Here is a 17,216-nt window from a genome sequence, read left to right as displayed (position 1 = left end):
TGATAATGTGAATTCTGGGAAGGATCTGAACACCCACACTCAACACTGTTCATACCACCAGCAATCAACGTGTGTGTGTGTGTGTGTGTACAGTAGTAATTATTTGAGAGAAAGGTTATGTTATTTTTGTAAAATAATGATGTACAGCTATAAGACATGAAATAAAATACATAAAAGAACAAAAATGGAAATAATAATGATGAGTAAAAAATACAGTTGTCACAGATATTCTAATCTTCATCTTCCTCCTCCTCTCCTTCCTCTTCCTCTTCTTCTTCTTCTTCGGGTCGAGCCTTCTTTTTCTCGCGAGCCAGTCTCCATGCTTCTTCTTGTTCTACAGATGGGTCCTCAATTTCCATTATTTCTGGCCCAAGGGGGTATTCTGTTTGAATAGACTCCATCCCAGGAGGAGAATAGTTATGAGCAACATATTTGTGGCCCCATCCCAAATAAATATTGTCAGATTTCCTGTAAGGAAGTAGTTTATAGTATGAAAGATTCTGTACATAAATCTTGAAAAACAAAGTTACAAACAGCAACATTTTGTGAACATAATTTACTGGTCTTTAAACTAAAACTATATTGCAGGATGTGCTTCCACTTGTTGAGTGGTAGCAGATGTAAACATCAGCAAATAAAAGATGGTACAATGTTTGGTTTTAGAACAGAGCTCACATTCATTGAACATTCAATTTGGCAGATCTGGAAATCTCATTTTAATCAAGTAAACACTGAGTCATCAGAACAATGTAATATATACTTTTAGCATGCCTGAGTAAATAGCAGCATTTCTCAAAGCAGCACCTTTCTTGCTAAATTTACATCTGAAATTCAGCTTATGAAAACAGAAGCAGTAAACAGCAGTGCAATGGTACTTTACTGTTAGTACAGTTCGTTCTGGGGTTGCTTCCTTGTATCTCCTTCCAATGACAGCAACCTCTTTCACCTTTTTGTTGTATAACTACCCTCTGTTTTCTGTTTTTTAGAGAGGATGAGAACTATTTTGAAGATTTGCCATGGAAACCATAAACAGCCACTTGTGAAACAGCAGCTTTCAGTTTACCTAGTCAAATGCTTTAGTGACATTAAAAAAATGTGCCAGATACACACAGCTTGTTGTCAAAGCATTTGCTTGTTTTAATGATTATGTCACTAATAGCATGCACAATACTTCATCCATCCCGAAATCTGTACTGATTATTCAGATTTTTTTATTTTTTATTTATTTATTCATTTATTTATTTTCTGATTATACACTGCTGAAATATTTTAGGAAAAATTGATAATATCGATACTGGCTGGAAAGTTCCTGTTGCATCTTGTCTGTCTCTTTTGTGGATAGGTCGAATTTCTATGTATTTCAGCTTGTCAGGAAAGCAACAATCACGAGATCACTAATTGATTATGTGGCACAGCTAGAGAGCAATATCATGACACCCTGCTTTTATTATTTTTGTTGGAATTTCATCCAATCCCACAGATTTAAAGATTTTTTAAGGATTTTATAATGTTAGCCATTGCATGACAGCGTACATGAATAAATTTAAATTCTCTAAATGTGTGTTTCATTGTATTGGGACTTATTTGAGGTGAAGAGAATTTACCCATTTTATTTAAGGTTATAAAGTGTGTGTTGAATTCTTCACAGATATGTCTGGAATATGTAAAAGATTCCTCATCAGTTTCTAATCCACGGTTAAAATTAGTTTTTTCAAAAACTATTTCAATCTTTTGTTGTTATAAAACTTAAGATGAATTTACTTTTGGCCATTTGTTTTGCCTGTTTAACTACGAGCCGACCATGGTGTTATTGCACTTGGCCTCCTGTGGCTATTATAAGAAACACATGCGTACATTAAATTCAAAAGAATGATGAATAGAGCTTAATTCAAAGTGTGCTTCATCATTTGTTAACATTTTTCCCATCTTTTGGGCAACTTGTGAATACCGCACCAGTAAAAATTTTCCCCTTCTGCTGCAAACCATTCATCGAGCCATTTTTTCACACCTTATGTACGAACTAAAGCACTGCTCAGCAGGGGCATGACCCATCAATGCAAACAAGTGGTAATTGGAAGGAGCCAAGTCTGGTGAGTAAGCCACATGGGGTAGAACTTCCCAGCTGAGTGGTTCGAACCTGTTGTGAACCAGTTTTGCTGTATGTGCCATGAAGAAAAATGACACTGTGTTGCCTTCTTCGGTACTGTGGACTTTTTTAAGCAGTAAACAGTTCAAATTAGCCAGTAGTTGTTGGTAACATTTAGCATTACCTATTTCTCCAGGTTTTAATAGCTCATAATATACCACACCCCTCTGGTCCCACTAAACACGGAGTGGATGTGAATGGTCTACCCATGACTTTTTGCACTTGGGATTCTCAAAATAAGTCCGCTTTTCATTCCCTGTAACTATACAACACAAAAATTACTTCCTACTGAGTGAGAAAAATCTCACATGTGCTTCTGTGCTTTTTCATTTGTCTGTAATTCACCTCGTGCGGTACCCGTCTTCCAGTCTTCTGAATCTTGAATCTTTCCCATCTTCTTCTTCTTCTTCTTTTTCTTTTTTTTTTTAATGCCAAAACCATCAGTCACACGTAACATGTGGTGGAGCATGTTCACCAAAAGCCACTTGAATCAGTATGATTCAGCAGCAACTTTCTTCAAACTAAAAAAAAAAAAAAAAAATCAATGCTGTCTGCGAATGCTCTTTGTTCGGTATAAATTTCAGCATATTAAACATAACAACACAACACTATGCACACGCTATTCCAATTTATCACTCATTTGCAAGTGACACTTGTTGATGACATAACAAAATGGTGCAGTGTCTAATCTTAATGGCACAAACTGCATTTTTGCAACATGTGTTGTGCAAAATCTACATTTCATACTTGAACACCTGGTATTATTCATGTACTATTATTGAAAATCCTCATGAATTCTGACCCAAAAGTGTTGTAGTTACTGTTTACTGAACAATGGTTACTGAATGACCAAGAAGTTCCATTCAGTTTTGAGACAAATATACTCACATTTTGCTGATTAAAGTTCCTGACTGTAGTTACAGTATAGATATTACATAAATATGGTAAAGAGACAAAAAGGTCTGAATAGTCAGATATCCTCAACTCTAAAATGAAGTTTTCTGTAGCACCATAATTGATACTGCTCACAATATTATCTATACATTTTGTAGAAGATTCTGTTACTCCAGTGTGTTCACTAAAACTTAGTGTCATGCCATTTGTAGATAGAAATTCCTTCAAAGGAATGACACGTCTGTCATCAGCTCTTACATCTATTTTGAAGTCAGCACAAATTATGACCTTTTCATCCAACGTTTCTGCCTATGATGTACTCAGCAAAGCTTAAAATTTGGCTAGAAATGCACATATGGATGCACAGCCAGGGACATGATATATGCTAATAATTAATAGACGATATTCTAAATGTATGTATGTATTGTATGGTAGTGAAACATGGGCTGTGGGGAAACTGAACAGAACAGAATCGAAGCATTTGAGATGTGGTGCTACAGACAAATGCTGAAAATTAGGTGGACTGATAAGGTGAGGAATGAGGAGGTTCTGCGCAGAATCAGAAAGGAAAGGAATATGTGGAAAACACTGATAAGGAGAAGGAACAGGATGATAGCACATCTGTTAAGACATCAGGGAATGACTTCCATGGTACTAGAGGGAGCTGTCGATGGTAAAACCTGTAGGGAAAGACAGAAATTGGAATACATCCAGCAGATAATTGCAAGAGCTACTCTTGGCACAGGAGAAGAATTTGTGGCGGGCCACATGAAACTAATCAGAAGACTACAGGGGCAGGGGGGGGGGGGGACATTAAAAAGTTCATTGCAGCAGCTTTCAAATAACAGCTTCTTATTCAAGCAATTAAATTTCTATCTGACTTCAAAACTTATTGATTGCTGTACTAGAAATCATGAGGCCCTAAATCTGTTTTTTGTACAAAACCCTACTGCTAAATTTTAACCTGAAAGTGAATTTATAAAGTTGATATAGTCACTTTTAACCCAGTGTTCATTTAAACATTTAACTCATACAGAATTTGTGTTCCCTAGAAATATTTCATATAGCTTAGTTTCACTTAACAAGCACTGAATTAAAAATTAATTGTTTTATCCTTTTCATGTCCTCTATCATACGTACAAACAATGTAGTTCATCATGTAGTCTCACTTCATTACTATAATTATAAATGAATTATGTCAAGAGGTGTCTGCCTCATCCTATACCATATGTACAAATAATGTCATAAAAATAATCTTTCCTATTCATAAGCCACCTAAGTTTACGTGCATTATGAAATTCTTTTATGAACTAAATCAGATGCAGAATAAATTAAACTGCTCAACATTTCTTGTATTTGCATGAGTCTGTATTACTACATTGCATTCCCAACATATTTTGTCATTTTTGGACCCAATTCCATGCAAACAGGTCCACTTGATTACTTTCCCTGTGTAAGAGTGCCCAGCACAATAAAGATTTATTTTTGCGTTAATTAACAAGAGATATCTCCTTGAGAGCACCATTTGGGATGCAGATGAAGATAAGATGGGTGAAGTGATACTGTGAGAAAATTTGAGACAGCTGTGAGACAGGCATCAATAGAAGGCATCTAGAGTAGATGACAATCCATTAGATTCTTAATATGCTTGTGGGAACCAGCCATGTCAAAATTATTCTACTCAATATGCAGGATATTCAAGACAGGAAATGAATGAATGGTAGAAGCTGTCTTCGGATAAATTTTGGTTATAGTCTACCATGGGTTGTTTGTGAGAATGACCTATGTTCCACGGAGGACACTCTCGCTGGCAAAAGATGGTTGTGTCTGTAATAAACATTTCATGTAGTGGGGAAAACACACAATGCGCATCCTGATCTGTAATCTGTGTAGATGGTGCGTATGCAGTGATGTAACACAGTAGGGGCAAGGCACACTAATGGTGAGTGCAGCAGCACTTGCTGGACGTGGGCATTCATGACTCGATGGTGTCATGAACACCTTAGAGAAAATGGACATACTACAACATAAGTGCTCAAGACAAATGAAGATTGTAAATCTCAGATCTCAAGTCTAATTCGGTGTGTTCGGACATATTGATTGATGTATCTGAATTTATGAGTTACTGATATCTGGATGTGTCTTCACAATTGATGTATGTAGTTGAAACAATACAGAAGATTATCATTGAAGATGTGTTCATCATTCACTAGCTGGAAGTTGTGAGACACACTCTTACAGCACCACCCTGCCTGTAAATGAAGTCAAGACAAATAAATTCGTACATGGCCATCAAAAGTAACTCACAGCACTTCACAGATCTGCCACACAGTGTTCCCTACTCATGATGTTACAGTCAAGTAGCAATGTGCACACAAGAAAGGGAAACACCGCATGGTATAGCTGAACTGCAGAACATATGAGGGAATACTGCTTTTAAAGCTTATCGTGGAAAATAGGCTGGAAAAAAAGATGAATCACCCTTTACAAATTAGTAAATTTGGAAAGTGAAGCACTTCAACTGGAAGACAAACTTTGAAATTATTAATGTAGCATGGATGAAATACAGGGAAAGAAAGGTTATGAACAACTTTTCATACACCAGACTCCAGATGTGTGTGCAAGTTGCGCTTGTTTGAGTGTGTGTGTGCGTGTGTGTATGTGTGTCTACTGCTGACAAAGGCCTTAATGGCCGAAAGCTATGATTGTGTAAATCTTTTTATTGTGCCTATCACGGCTCAGCATTTCCGCTATATGGTGAGTAGCAACTTTCCTTCTCTCGTACTGTTAGACTCCAGTTATAATAGTCAAAGGACATGAATGGGAAGCAGTGGTTGAGAAGGTAGCGAGACAGAGTTGTGGCCTTCAACATCAGTCAATCTATACATAAAGCAAGTAGTAAAGTAGTAGAGTAAACTGGGAAGTCCATAGACTAAGACTGGAAAACAGATTCCTGAAACCTGTTAGGTTTTCTTTGAAAATTTTGTAAAAATTTCTGATGTTGTTCTTGATAAATTCTTGTTCAGTTTATTTAAGCAGGCAATGAGAATGCTCTGGTAGACACAATAAAAAACACGCAAACACACACAAATTTCAAGCTTTCACAACCCACGGTTGCTTCATCAGGAAAGAGGGAAGGAGAGGAAAAGACGAAAGGATGTGGGTTTTAAGGGAGAGGTTAAGGAGTCATTCCAGTCCCGGGAGTGGAAAGACTTACCTTAGGGAGAAAAAGGGACAGGTATACAATCGCACACACATACATATCCATCCGCACATATGTGTCTTTCCGCTCTCGAGACTGGAATGACTCCTTAACCTCTCCTTTAAAACCCACATCCCTTCGTCTTTCCCTCTCCTTCCCTCTTTCCTGATGAAGCAACTGTGGGTTGCAAAAGCTTGAAATTTGTGTGTGTGTTATTTATTGTGTCCATCTACCAGTGCTTTCTCGTTGCCTGCTTAAATAAACTGAACAAGAATTTATCAAGAACAACATCAGAAATTTTTACAAAATTTTCAAAGAAAACCTAACAGGATATCAACTACATAACCTGTGCTTTCACTGGCCTGATGGTTCACTGAAAATCAACCTTAAAAAGAACTGTCAAATTTTAGCTAAACTTTTCACTCACTTCTCAAATGTGAACCTCTGACAGAACAACTAGATTTTGAAAAACCCACATCCAATCCCGATTCAAATACACCATCACTTAAAGAGGTAAAGGAAATAATCAATTCTTTGAAGAACAACAAGTCTTCAGGGGAAGTTGGAATCATACCAGAAGTATGGAAATTAAATGACAATAATCTCACACAAGCAACCCACAAAATTATATCAACTATTTGGAAAACTGAACAACAACCTGAAGAGTGGAAATGTGCATTAATTCCAGGGGAATTTCACTGCTCCCTGTAATATACAAAATTCTTTCAAAGGCCATATTGAACAGACTAGAAGAACAAGCAGACCAGTTAATGGGGGAGTATCAGGCAGGGTTTTGCAAAGGTCAATCTTGCATCAAACAGATATGGATCTTAAAAACAATTTTGCAAATGAGAAGATGTAGAATACTGTGGTAACTTTTGTCGATTTTAAAAAGGCTTATGATTCAATAGATAGACAAACATTATTCCACACTTCAGAGGAGTTCAGGATTGACAGGAAAACAAGGTCGATCATTCAAAAGGCATTAACAGATACAGCATCCAAAGTTAAATGCATGGGAGAAGCATCAGAAGCATTTCATATCCATACTGGTGTTCGCAAAGGAGATGGAATGTCCCCCTTTCTATTTAACATGGTTCTCGAAAAAATTGTGAGGATTTGGGAAAAGGAAATGAAAGGAGTTCAGGGTGAAGGGTCTGGATTTCACAGATGATATTGCCATTCTAACAAACAATAGAGAGAAGCCAAATTAGCACTGGAAAAACTACAAAAAATCTCACAGAAAACTGGGCTACAAATCTCCTATGAGAAAACACAATATATGGAAAACAAACCTGTACATTATCTCCTCATTACTACTCAGTACTGGAAAATGGCATAAGTTGCCCACTTCAGATATCTGGGAGAGATAATACAACCATCAGGACTCAATAGCCAATAAAGGTAGAATCTCCAGACTACAAAAAGCATATAAGCTCACTTGGAATCACTATAATAAGAAATCTATTTCTGTCAATGTGAAACTAAGACATTACAACACAGTAGTACTACCAGAAGCACTTTATGCTGCAGAAACTACAGTGATTCATGGTCACATGAAGATCAGAGAGATTAAAAATCAGGAAAAAAAATTCTGAGGAAAATATATGGGCCAGTGTTTTGGGGAGGAATTTGGATGAAGAGGCCAACTACAGAGATTTACAAAGACACAGAAACAATAAGACACCATTATAAAGAGAAGGATGAAGTTTTATGGACATATCAACAGGATGAATAAAAGCAGGCTCACAAGGCAAACCTTTGAGAAGTAAACAAGAGTAAAAACAAGACAAAGTGGATCACTGAAACAGAAGAAGGCATTAAAGAACTGGAGATCACACAAGACAACATAAACAACACAGAACAGTTTAGAAACATCATAAAGAAACACACACTTAAACAAGAACATACGGAGAACAGAACAGGAAAAAGATGGTCAGAAGAACGCAAGAGAGAACACAGTGCATGTATGAAGAGAATTTGGGAAGAAAGAAGAAGAAATCATGATTAGTCAAGTTCAATCACGCTCCTAAAGAGAATAATCGAAAATAATAATATATAGACACACAAACTCATGGTGATTACATATTACATCTTGTCAACATCCAATTACCGTTTGTCCAACTTTGATTGTTGTGGTTGTGGTCTTCAGTCCTGAGACTGGTTTGATGCAGCTCCCCATGCTACTCTATCCTGTGCAAGCCTCTTCATCTCCCAGTACCTACTGCAACCTACATCCATCTGAATCTGCTTAGTGTATTCATCTCTTGGTCTCCCTCTACGATTTTTACCCTCCACGCTACCCTCCAATACTAAATTGGTGATCCCTTGATGCCTCAGAACATGTCCTACCAACTGATCCCTTCTTCTAGTCAAGTTGTGCCACAAACTTCTCTTCTCCCCAATCCTATTCAATACTTCCTCATTAGTTATGTGATCTACCCATCTATTCTTCAGCATTCTTCTGTAGCACTACATTTCAAAAGCTTCTATTCTCTTCTTGTCCAAACTATTTATCGTCCATGTTTCACTTCCATACATGGCTACACTCCATACAAATACTTTCAGAAATGACTTCCTGACACTTAAATCTACACTCAATGTTAACAAATTTCTCTTCTTCAGAAACACTTTCCTTGCCATTGCCAGACTACATTTTATACCCTCTCTCCTTCGACCATCATCAGTTATTTTGTTCCCCAAATAGCAAAACTCCTTTACTACTTTAAGTGTCTCATTTTCTACCCTAATTCCCTCAGCATCACCCGACTTAATTCGACTACATTCCATTATCCTTGTTTTGCTTTTGTTGATGTTCATCTTATATCCTCCTTTCAAGACACTATCCATTCCGTTCAACTGCTCTTCCAAGTCCTTTGCTGTCTCTGACAGAATTACAATGTCATCGGCGAACCTCAAAGTTTTTATTTCTTCTCCATGGATTATAACATCTACTCTGAATTTTTCTTTTGTTTCCTTCACTGCTTGCTCAATATACAGATTGAATAACATTGGGGATAGGCTACAACTCTGTCTCACTCCCTTCCCAACCACTGCTTCCCTTTCATGCCCCTCGATTCTTATAACTGCCATCTGGTTTCTGTACAAATTGTAAATATCCTTTCGCTCCCTGTATTTTACCCCTGCCACCTTCAGAATTTGAAAGAGAGTATTCCAGTCAACATTGTCAAAAGCTTTCTCTAAGTCTACAAATGCTAGAAACGTATTTGTCCTTCCTTAATCTAGCTTCTAAGATGAGTCATAGGGTCAATATTGCCTCATGTGTTCCAACATTTCAATGGAATCCAAACTGATCTTCCCCGAGATCGGCTTCTACTAGTTTTTCCATTCTTCTGTAAAGAATTCGCATTAGTATTTTGCAGCTGTGACTTATTAAACTGATAGTTTGGTAATTTTCACATCTGTCAACACCTGCTTTCTTTGGGATTGAAATTATTATATTCTTCTTGAAGTCTGAGGGTATTTCGCCTGTTCCACACATCTTGCTCACCAGATGGTAGAGTTTTGTCAGGTCTGGCTCTCCCAAGGCCATCAGTAGTTCCAATGGAATGTTGTCTACTCCGGGGGCCTTGTTTCAACTTCGGTCTTTCAGTGCTCTGTCAAGCTCCTCACGCAGTATCGTTTCTCCCATTTCATATTCATCTACATCCTCTTCCATTTCCCTAATATTGTCCTCAAGTACATCGCCCTTGTATAGACCTTCTATATACTCCTTCCACCTTTCTGCTTTCCCTTCTTTGCTAAGAACTGGGTTTCCATCTGAGCTCTTGATGTTCATGCAAGTGGTTCTCTTATCTCCAAAGGTCTCTTTAATTTTCCTGTAGGCAGTATCTGTCTTACCCCAAGGGAGATAAGCCTCTACATCCTTACATTTGTCCTCTAGCCATCCCTGCTTAGCATTTTGCACTTCCTGTTGATCTCATTTTTGAGACGTTTGTATTACTTTTTGCCTGCTTCATTTACTGCATTTTTATATTTTCTCCTTTCCTCAATTAAATTCAATATATCTTCTGTTACCCAAGGATTTCTACTAGCCCTCGTCTTTTTACCTACTTGATCCTCTACTGCCTTCACTACTTCATCCCTCAAAGCTACCCATTCTTCTTCTACTGTATTTCTTTCCCCCATTCCTGTCAAATGTTCCCTTATGCTCTCCCTGAAACTCTGTACAACCTCTGGTTCTTTCAGTTTTCCAGGCCCCATCTCCTTAAATTCCCACCTTTTTGCAGTTTCTTCAGTTTTAATCTACAGGTGATAACCAATAGATTGTGGTCAGAGTCCACATCTGCCCCTGCAAATGTCTTACAATTTAAAACCTGGTTCATAAATCTTCCATGTATACAGCCTTCTTTTATGATTCTTGAACCAAGTGTTAGCTATGATTAAGTTGTGCTCTGTGCAAAATTCTACCAGGCGGCTTCCTCTTTCATTTCTTAGCCCCAATCCATATTCACGTACTACGTTTCCTTCTCTCCCTTTTCCTACTACCAAATTCCAGTCACCCATGACTATTAAATTTTCGTCACCCTTCACTATCTGAATAATTTCTTTTATTTCATCATACATTTCTTCAATTTCTTCGTCATCTGCAGAGCTAGTTGGCATACAAACTTGTACTACTGTAGTAGACGTGGGCTTCGTATCTATCTTGGCCACAATAATGTGTTCACTATGCTGTTTGCAGTAGCTTACCCGCATTCCTATTTTCCTATTCATTATTAAACCTACTCCTGCATTACCCCTATTTGATTTTGTATTTATAACCCTGTAGTCACCTGACCAGAAGTCTTGTTCCTCCTGCCACCGAACTTCACTAATTCCCACTATATCTAGATTTAACCTATCCATTTCTCTTTTTAAATTTTCTAACCTAGCTGCCTGATTAAGGGATCTGACATTCCACGCTCCGATCCATAGAACGCCAGTTTTCTTTCTCCTGATAACGACATCCTCTTGAGTAGTCCCCGCCCGGAGATCCAAATGGGGGACTATTTTACCTCTGGAATATTTTACCCAAGAGGACGCCATCATCATTTAACCATACAGTAAAGCTGCTTGCCCTCGGGAAAAATTACGGCCGAAGTTTCCCCTTGCTTTCAGCCGTTCGCAGTACCAGCACAGCAAGGCCGTTTTGGTTAGTGTTACAAGGCCAGATCAGTCAATCATCGAGACTGATGCCCTTGCAACTACTGAAAAGGCTGCTGCCCCTCTTCAGGAACCACACGTTTGTCTGGCCTCTCAACAGATACCCCTCTGTTGTAGTTGCACCTACGGTACGGCTATCTGTATCGCTGAGGCACGCAAGCCTCCCCACCAACGGCAAGGTCCATGGTTCATGGGGGAGAGGGGGGGGGGGGCAACTTTGATAGCCCGTGGAAAAGAATTAGTCTTTGTAAATTCATACAATTAAAGCAGTACTAGGGGTCTTCAAACTATTACTTTATGTGAACATAAAGTGTGAACTTAATCTGCCTTTTCTTGAAAATATTGATGAACTAACTCGCATAGTCACTTGGAGGTTATTCTCTCTTATAGTAATGGTCATTAACTGTAACACAATATGCATATGTTAATATGTTTCTGAGATCTTTGATGCAGTCTGACATAGAAAAAAGGACTTGTGGTTGTAAAGTTAAATACTGATAATCTGAAAAATTACAGCTGTAAACATGGCAACATATGCGTTACATGACACATAATGATGAAATTGGGAAACATTTAACACTGTCTCTATAAACATACCTGTGTGGACAAAAGAATTATTGTTATTAAAAGGGAAACATTGTCCTGTCATGAGGATAGCTAAAAAAAGTATGATTTGGCTTCATGTTGAACGATTCATGACAGATTGTATTCTTGAAGTTCATGGAAAGATGAGATTTTCTTTATGTTTTATTCAACATTGATTTTGTGAAATGAGTATGGACAGGATAGAGAGGTATTGTTATTGTATTGAGGAGATACTGGCAAGGACAATTTTGTGGTAATATTAGAGTTTATGGTACTGATGAATTATGATGTTGAAGTAGTGAGAAGTGTGATGAAGTATGGAAGAGTTACACATTTAGAAACTTTGTGGACAAACAACAATGTTAGTTATAAATGATGACTGTGAAGGAATGTAAAGAGCTAATGGCAAGAATCTCACACTGTAACAGTTATGTCAATGCTGAATTTATATTTAAAATCTAAGCTGAAGTATGTAATGTTTATGTATGTATATATGTACAACACAATGTAAATGATCAGCAATACTTGTGAAATACAAAGCTTAAATTATGGAGACAAATGTCTATGAGGTTACTGCATTTGTATCCATCATATGCAAATTTAGAGGTCAGGGAAGAGGAGTATGGATTATGGAGAAAAAATTACATGTTCTGTTTTCACCCAAATTAATTGTGAAAAGATCCTCACTAAATGATATATAGTCTCTTTTACACTATGGTAATTGCAGAGATACTGATTCCAGCTCCACTTTTTCAAATGCAGTTGTGGTAATTTGTGTGGCTAGCATTGTAAGTCTATAAATAGATGAATTCAATGGTGTTCTATTACCTGGTTATTATACTGAAGTGTAGCATCTGCCTGGTAATGCATTCCAGCTTGACACAGCTAAGAGGGACCATTTACAAAAATGTAACAGTGGAGAAAAGTTTAATTTAAAACTGATACTAATCATACTTGGCTGCATGTTGTTGCACTGATACACCAACTGGAAGAAGAAGGATAAGGCATTGAAGGGTAATTCACCAGTTAATTAGCTACAGTAACAGTTCTGCTCTTGTTTCTGTCAGAGCCTTGGAAAGAAAGGTGCATGTCAGAATTGGAATAAATTTATTAAAACAGCAAATTGCATTAAATGGATTATTAAACAATAACTTTGTGACATGAGTCTGATGTCAAGCAAGATACATGCTTACATCACAAAACTGCATCAGCAACAGCAACTAAAAGGAAATCACAAAAGAATGTGGCCATTAAACAATTTCTTAAAATTTAACTTATATCAAAAGTGTTCTAAATGCCCACCGTCAACTGCAATTCATATTCATAGTTGCAAGAAATTATGGACAGACCAAAGAGATTTCTTCAGTATTGTGCATGCTGCAACAATATGATGATGTAAATCCTCTTGGGTCATTGGAACTTATGCATAGACTTCATATTTGAATTTACCCCAAAGAAAAAAGTTCGACGGTCAAATTAGGCAAATGTGAACTCCAGGTTATAATGGTTCCAGTTATATTCAGTGATCATGAAAGAGATGCGTGAGCATGCTCTTAGCCACATGTGAGTAGTGAGCCAGGCACTCATCGTGATGGCAGCACATACATCTATGTATTTTAAGTGGTGCTTCCTCTAGGAGAAATGGCTTTTGAAAGATAGAAGTGCAGAAACAATACAGATGAAGTATTTAGAAATTTGGATAGCAAAAATAATGTTGAAAAAATTAATTTATGTGTTTCTAAAGCACTGGCTGTTGTGGCCGAGCAGTTCTAGGTGCTTCAGTCTGGAACCACGGTGCTGCTATGGACACGTACGAATCCTGCCTCAGGTATGGATGTGTGTGCTATCCTTAGGTTAGTTAGGTTTAAGTAGTTCTAAGTCTAGGGCACTGATGACCTCAGATGTTAAGTCCCATAGTGCTTAGAGCCATTTGAACCACTTTTGTGTTTCTAAAGCTTTTGAAACTCTTAGTAACGCAATTCCTTTAGGTAAGCTGGAAGTGATTGTGGATAAAAAGAAAAGAAAACAAATGGTTTCAATCATATTTACAAAAGTGCTCACAGTTTGTGAAACTCACATCAGTTCATTCTAACCATAAAATCAGAAAAAAGAAAGCGAAATAGGTGTACATGGGGTAGTATGTTAGGGTTTCTTCTGTTCCTTATTTGTAGAAATGACATACATGCCTTGGACTCTGCAACCAAGATGTTGTCTGCAGATGACAGTAGCATAAATAGTGAGAAATGTAAGGGATCTCTACCTACATCAATGACTGGTCAAGTCCTCAAGTCCTTGCATTCACGGTTAAATGCCAACAGGCTCATTGTAAGCCCATACTTAAAAAGTCATGTTTGCTTACTGTTCCATTCTTATACATCTACAAATGTTATTGATGGCAAGAGCTCGGCTTGGTGACCAGCAAACTGACCACTTTTACCACAGGTACAATACTCGCAACTGGGGGTCCAGCCATACTGAACAAGAAAGAACAACTTGTACTCAAAGACATGTGAGCTACTTTGGTGTCATTCTTTGTAAAGCATTGGCAATTTACAGAAGAGGTTGGAGAGGGAAACAGATTTTGGAGTAGAGTTAAAATCATATCTTGTTGAGAAGAGTTTCTACAGTGTAAGTATGTTAGATTACAGGAATACTAGGACCTCATTTATTGTTGAGTTCTTTCGTGTCTGTTAAATGATGTATCATCTATGCAATGTCTGTACTTGTAAATGAAGGTTTCTGCTGTTAGTTTCCTCTGTTTCAGATCCAGTGCAGTATGCCTCTTCAGAGAAGGAATCTTGTGCTAGATTAGTTGTGATTGATACAGTGTCGGCAGGTTTTCATGAGTTTGTGTGATATACTTTTCAGCAGTGTTATTAATGTGTTCATGTGTTTTCATTATTTCAGTAGGACTTTATATCAGAATTTCATGTTCAAGTTATAACATTGATTTACTTCCTGTGCATGTTGCAATCTCAGTGTAGATTATGTATTAGTGATTCCCCTACAATCATGTACTGAGTGAGGTGGCTATGCCAAGCTTAGTGCACTGGAGTTGTGGTCAGGAGGTGCGGGCTTTACTCTCTGTCTGGCCATCCACCTTGTTTTCTGTGGTTTTCCCAAGGTGTTAATGTGAATGATGGGAAGTTTCCTTTGATTACATCATGGCCAACCTACTCCCATATCCCCGCCTAATCCTACACTACTTTGTTTAGGTTTCATGTATGTATACACACTCATGTACAGAAAAAAGAGAACACCGTGAATGGCTAGAGATAGGATGCTCACATTCACAGATTATGTACATTAGTATGTTCTGTAGAAATGATTAGCCATGGAGGCCCAGAGGTTCAAGAAAAACACTGATATCACGGACACCACCACCTACCAGTAAAATGTGCCTGTGGCTCTTGTTGTTACTATAAACAGAAGGTAATGGACCAGTGTGACTTGAGGAGGCATGTAATATGCCTCACAGACATATGTGTGAATCATACCATCAAATCAGTGAGTTTGAAAGACAGTGCATTGTGATGCATCCATTTGGGAAATTGCTGCTCATGTGGGACAAAGTGTTTTGGCAGTGCAATGAGTGTGTGCAGAATGGTCCACAGGAGGCCGTAGAACGCAAAAAGATGGGTCAGGTCGCACCACCCAGACCACCCCTAAGAAGATTGACACCTCATCTTCACAGTATTGAACACTATCAGGGGTGACAGTCTGTTGCCATTTATTATGGCACTGATTACATGAAAATTGTTCACTTCTCCGCCCACCTTTGAAGAATGTGCAGAAACATCCTAGATGGCAATGGTGTATGAAATGACATCATTGGGGGCAGGAATGGATGAATCCAGAATCTGTTTGTTTGAAAATGATGGCTGCATTTTGGATTGCTGCATACAAGGGGAGCACATCACAGTGACTGCATTTGCACAAGACTACAAATCATGGTTGGTGCATGTCCAGGGCAGTGTGACCAGCATGACCTATGTATATGACATCCTGCGATCTGTAGCCATACCCTTTCTGTACAACATCCCAGGTGCCATTTTTCAGTATCACAATGCATGACTATATGTTGCTGCAAGTCTGGTCTGTCAGATCACCAGACTTGTTGCCAATCAAAAATGTGTGGGGTTGGTGGAACAACAGATACAGTGCTATGACCCAATGCCAGCCACCACAGATGAACTTTCGAACCAGGTGTATGCAACATGGATGGCTATATCATAGGATGCCATTCATGCCTTATAAGCATCAATGCCATTATGCATGGAACAAGTTACCAGAGCCCATGGCGGACCCTGTGCCTACTAGGCAACAGGCTCATGCTGAACTGAAGTGACTGAAAAGCTAACATTTCTGCAGAACATACTAATGTACATGTCCTGTGAATGTGACTGTCCTACCTTCCAAGGGGTTCTGTTTTTTTCTGAACATGAATATATTATCTGAGATGTCCGATACTGTTGTACTGAATAGTCTAAGGAAAAACAAATAAATCATGTAGTCTTCAATAATTCCACAGCAATCATTCACACACCACAATGTCTGATTCTCAACCAGCCTCAGCCAATACTGATTCGCAGTGGCTCAATAATGAAGATTCCTGACAGTCAGTTTTCACTTCTCTGTAAAGATAGCTTTATAGATACAGAGAATCCTTGAAACAAGAACTTATTGTCTGGATGTAGCATTTGAACTGAGTGACAGAATTCTTTGTGTCTTCTGCAATTCCACTGCTTAATCTGCTGGTGTAGAGGCTCATGACACAGACGGATGTTGTTTGTAGGCAGAATGCGAACAGTGTTGCACTGAATTATTCCTCTGGAATAAGCAGTTCCTCTGTAGCTAACACATGGGTTATGAACAACAGTAGATCTATTTCATCTGATCTACTCATTGCAGGGCTTGCATCTTATCCCGTGTGTTGTATTACAGTGTGTTTCCAATAACAATCTTTTTTCCCCTTCACATTAGCAGAACTGCCATTCTTGTTGGACACTGTTGGAATACCTTTTCTACTGTTGCCTTGGTGTTCCTTCTGCATTCCTATGTAAAGATTTGGCATACCTAGTTTACCTTCATTTGTGAAAGCCATTTATTTCTTCGAACCAACCATGACAAGAACTTGTGAATAACACAGACAAAATGAAACACCTGTGCCCCTTTTATACATGTGTCACACAGTGCAACACTTCATTTCCTCCATATTTGACA

At 38.2% G+C, this 17,216-nt stretch overlaps 1 protein-coding gene across 1 annotated transcript in view; it reads right to left on the bottom strand.

Annotated features, from left to right (window-relative positions):
* Positions 1 to 230: 230 nt before the first annotated feature.
* The window catches only part of LOC126188824 (radial spoke head protein 6 homolog A), a 254,633-nt gene continuing 237,647 nt past the window's right edge, over positions 231 to 17,216 (bottom strand). The window contains exon 10 of the mRNA XM_049930436.1: positions 231 to 468. Within this exon, the coding sequence (XP_049786393.1) occupies positions 231 to 468 (238 nt within the window). The remainder of the gene's footprint in view (positions 469 to 17,216) is intronic.

Source organism: Schistocerca cancellata, chromosome 5 (assembly GCF_023864275.1).
Source record: "Schistocerca cancellata isolate TAMUIC-IGC-003103 chromosome 5, iqSchCanc2.1, whole genome shotgun sequence".
NCBI lineage: Eukaryota > Metazoa > Arthropoda > Insecta > Orthoptera > Acrididae > Schistocerca > Schistocerca cancellata.
This window is presented reverse-complemented; position numbering and strand designations above follow the sequence as displayed.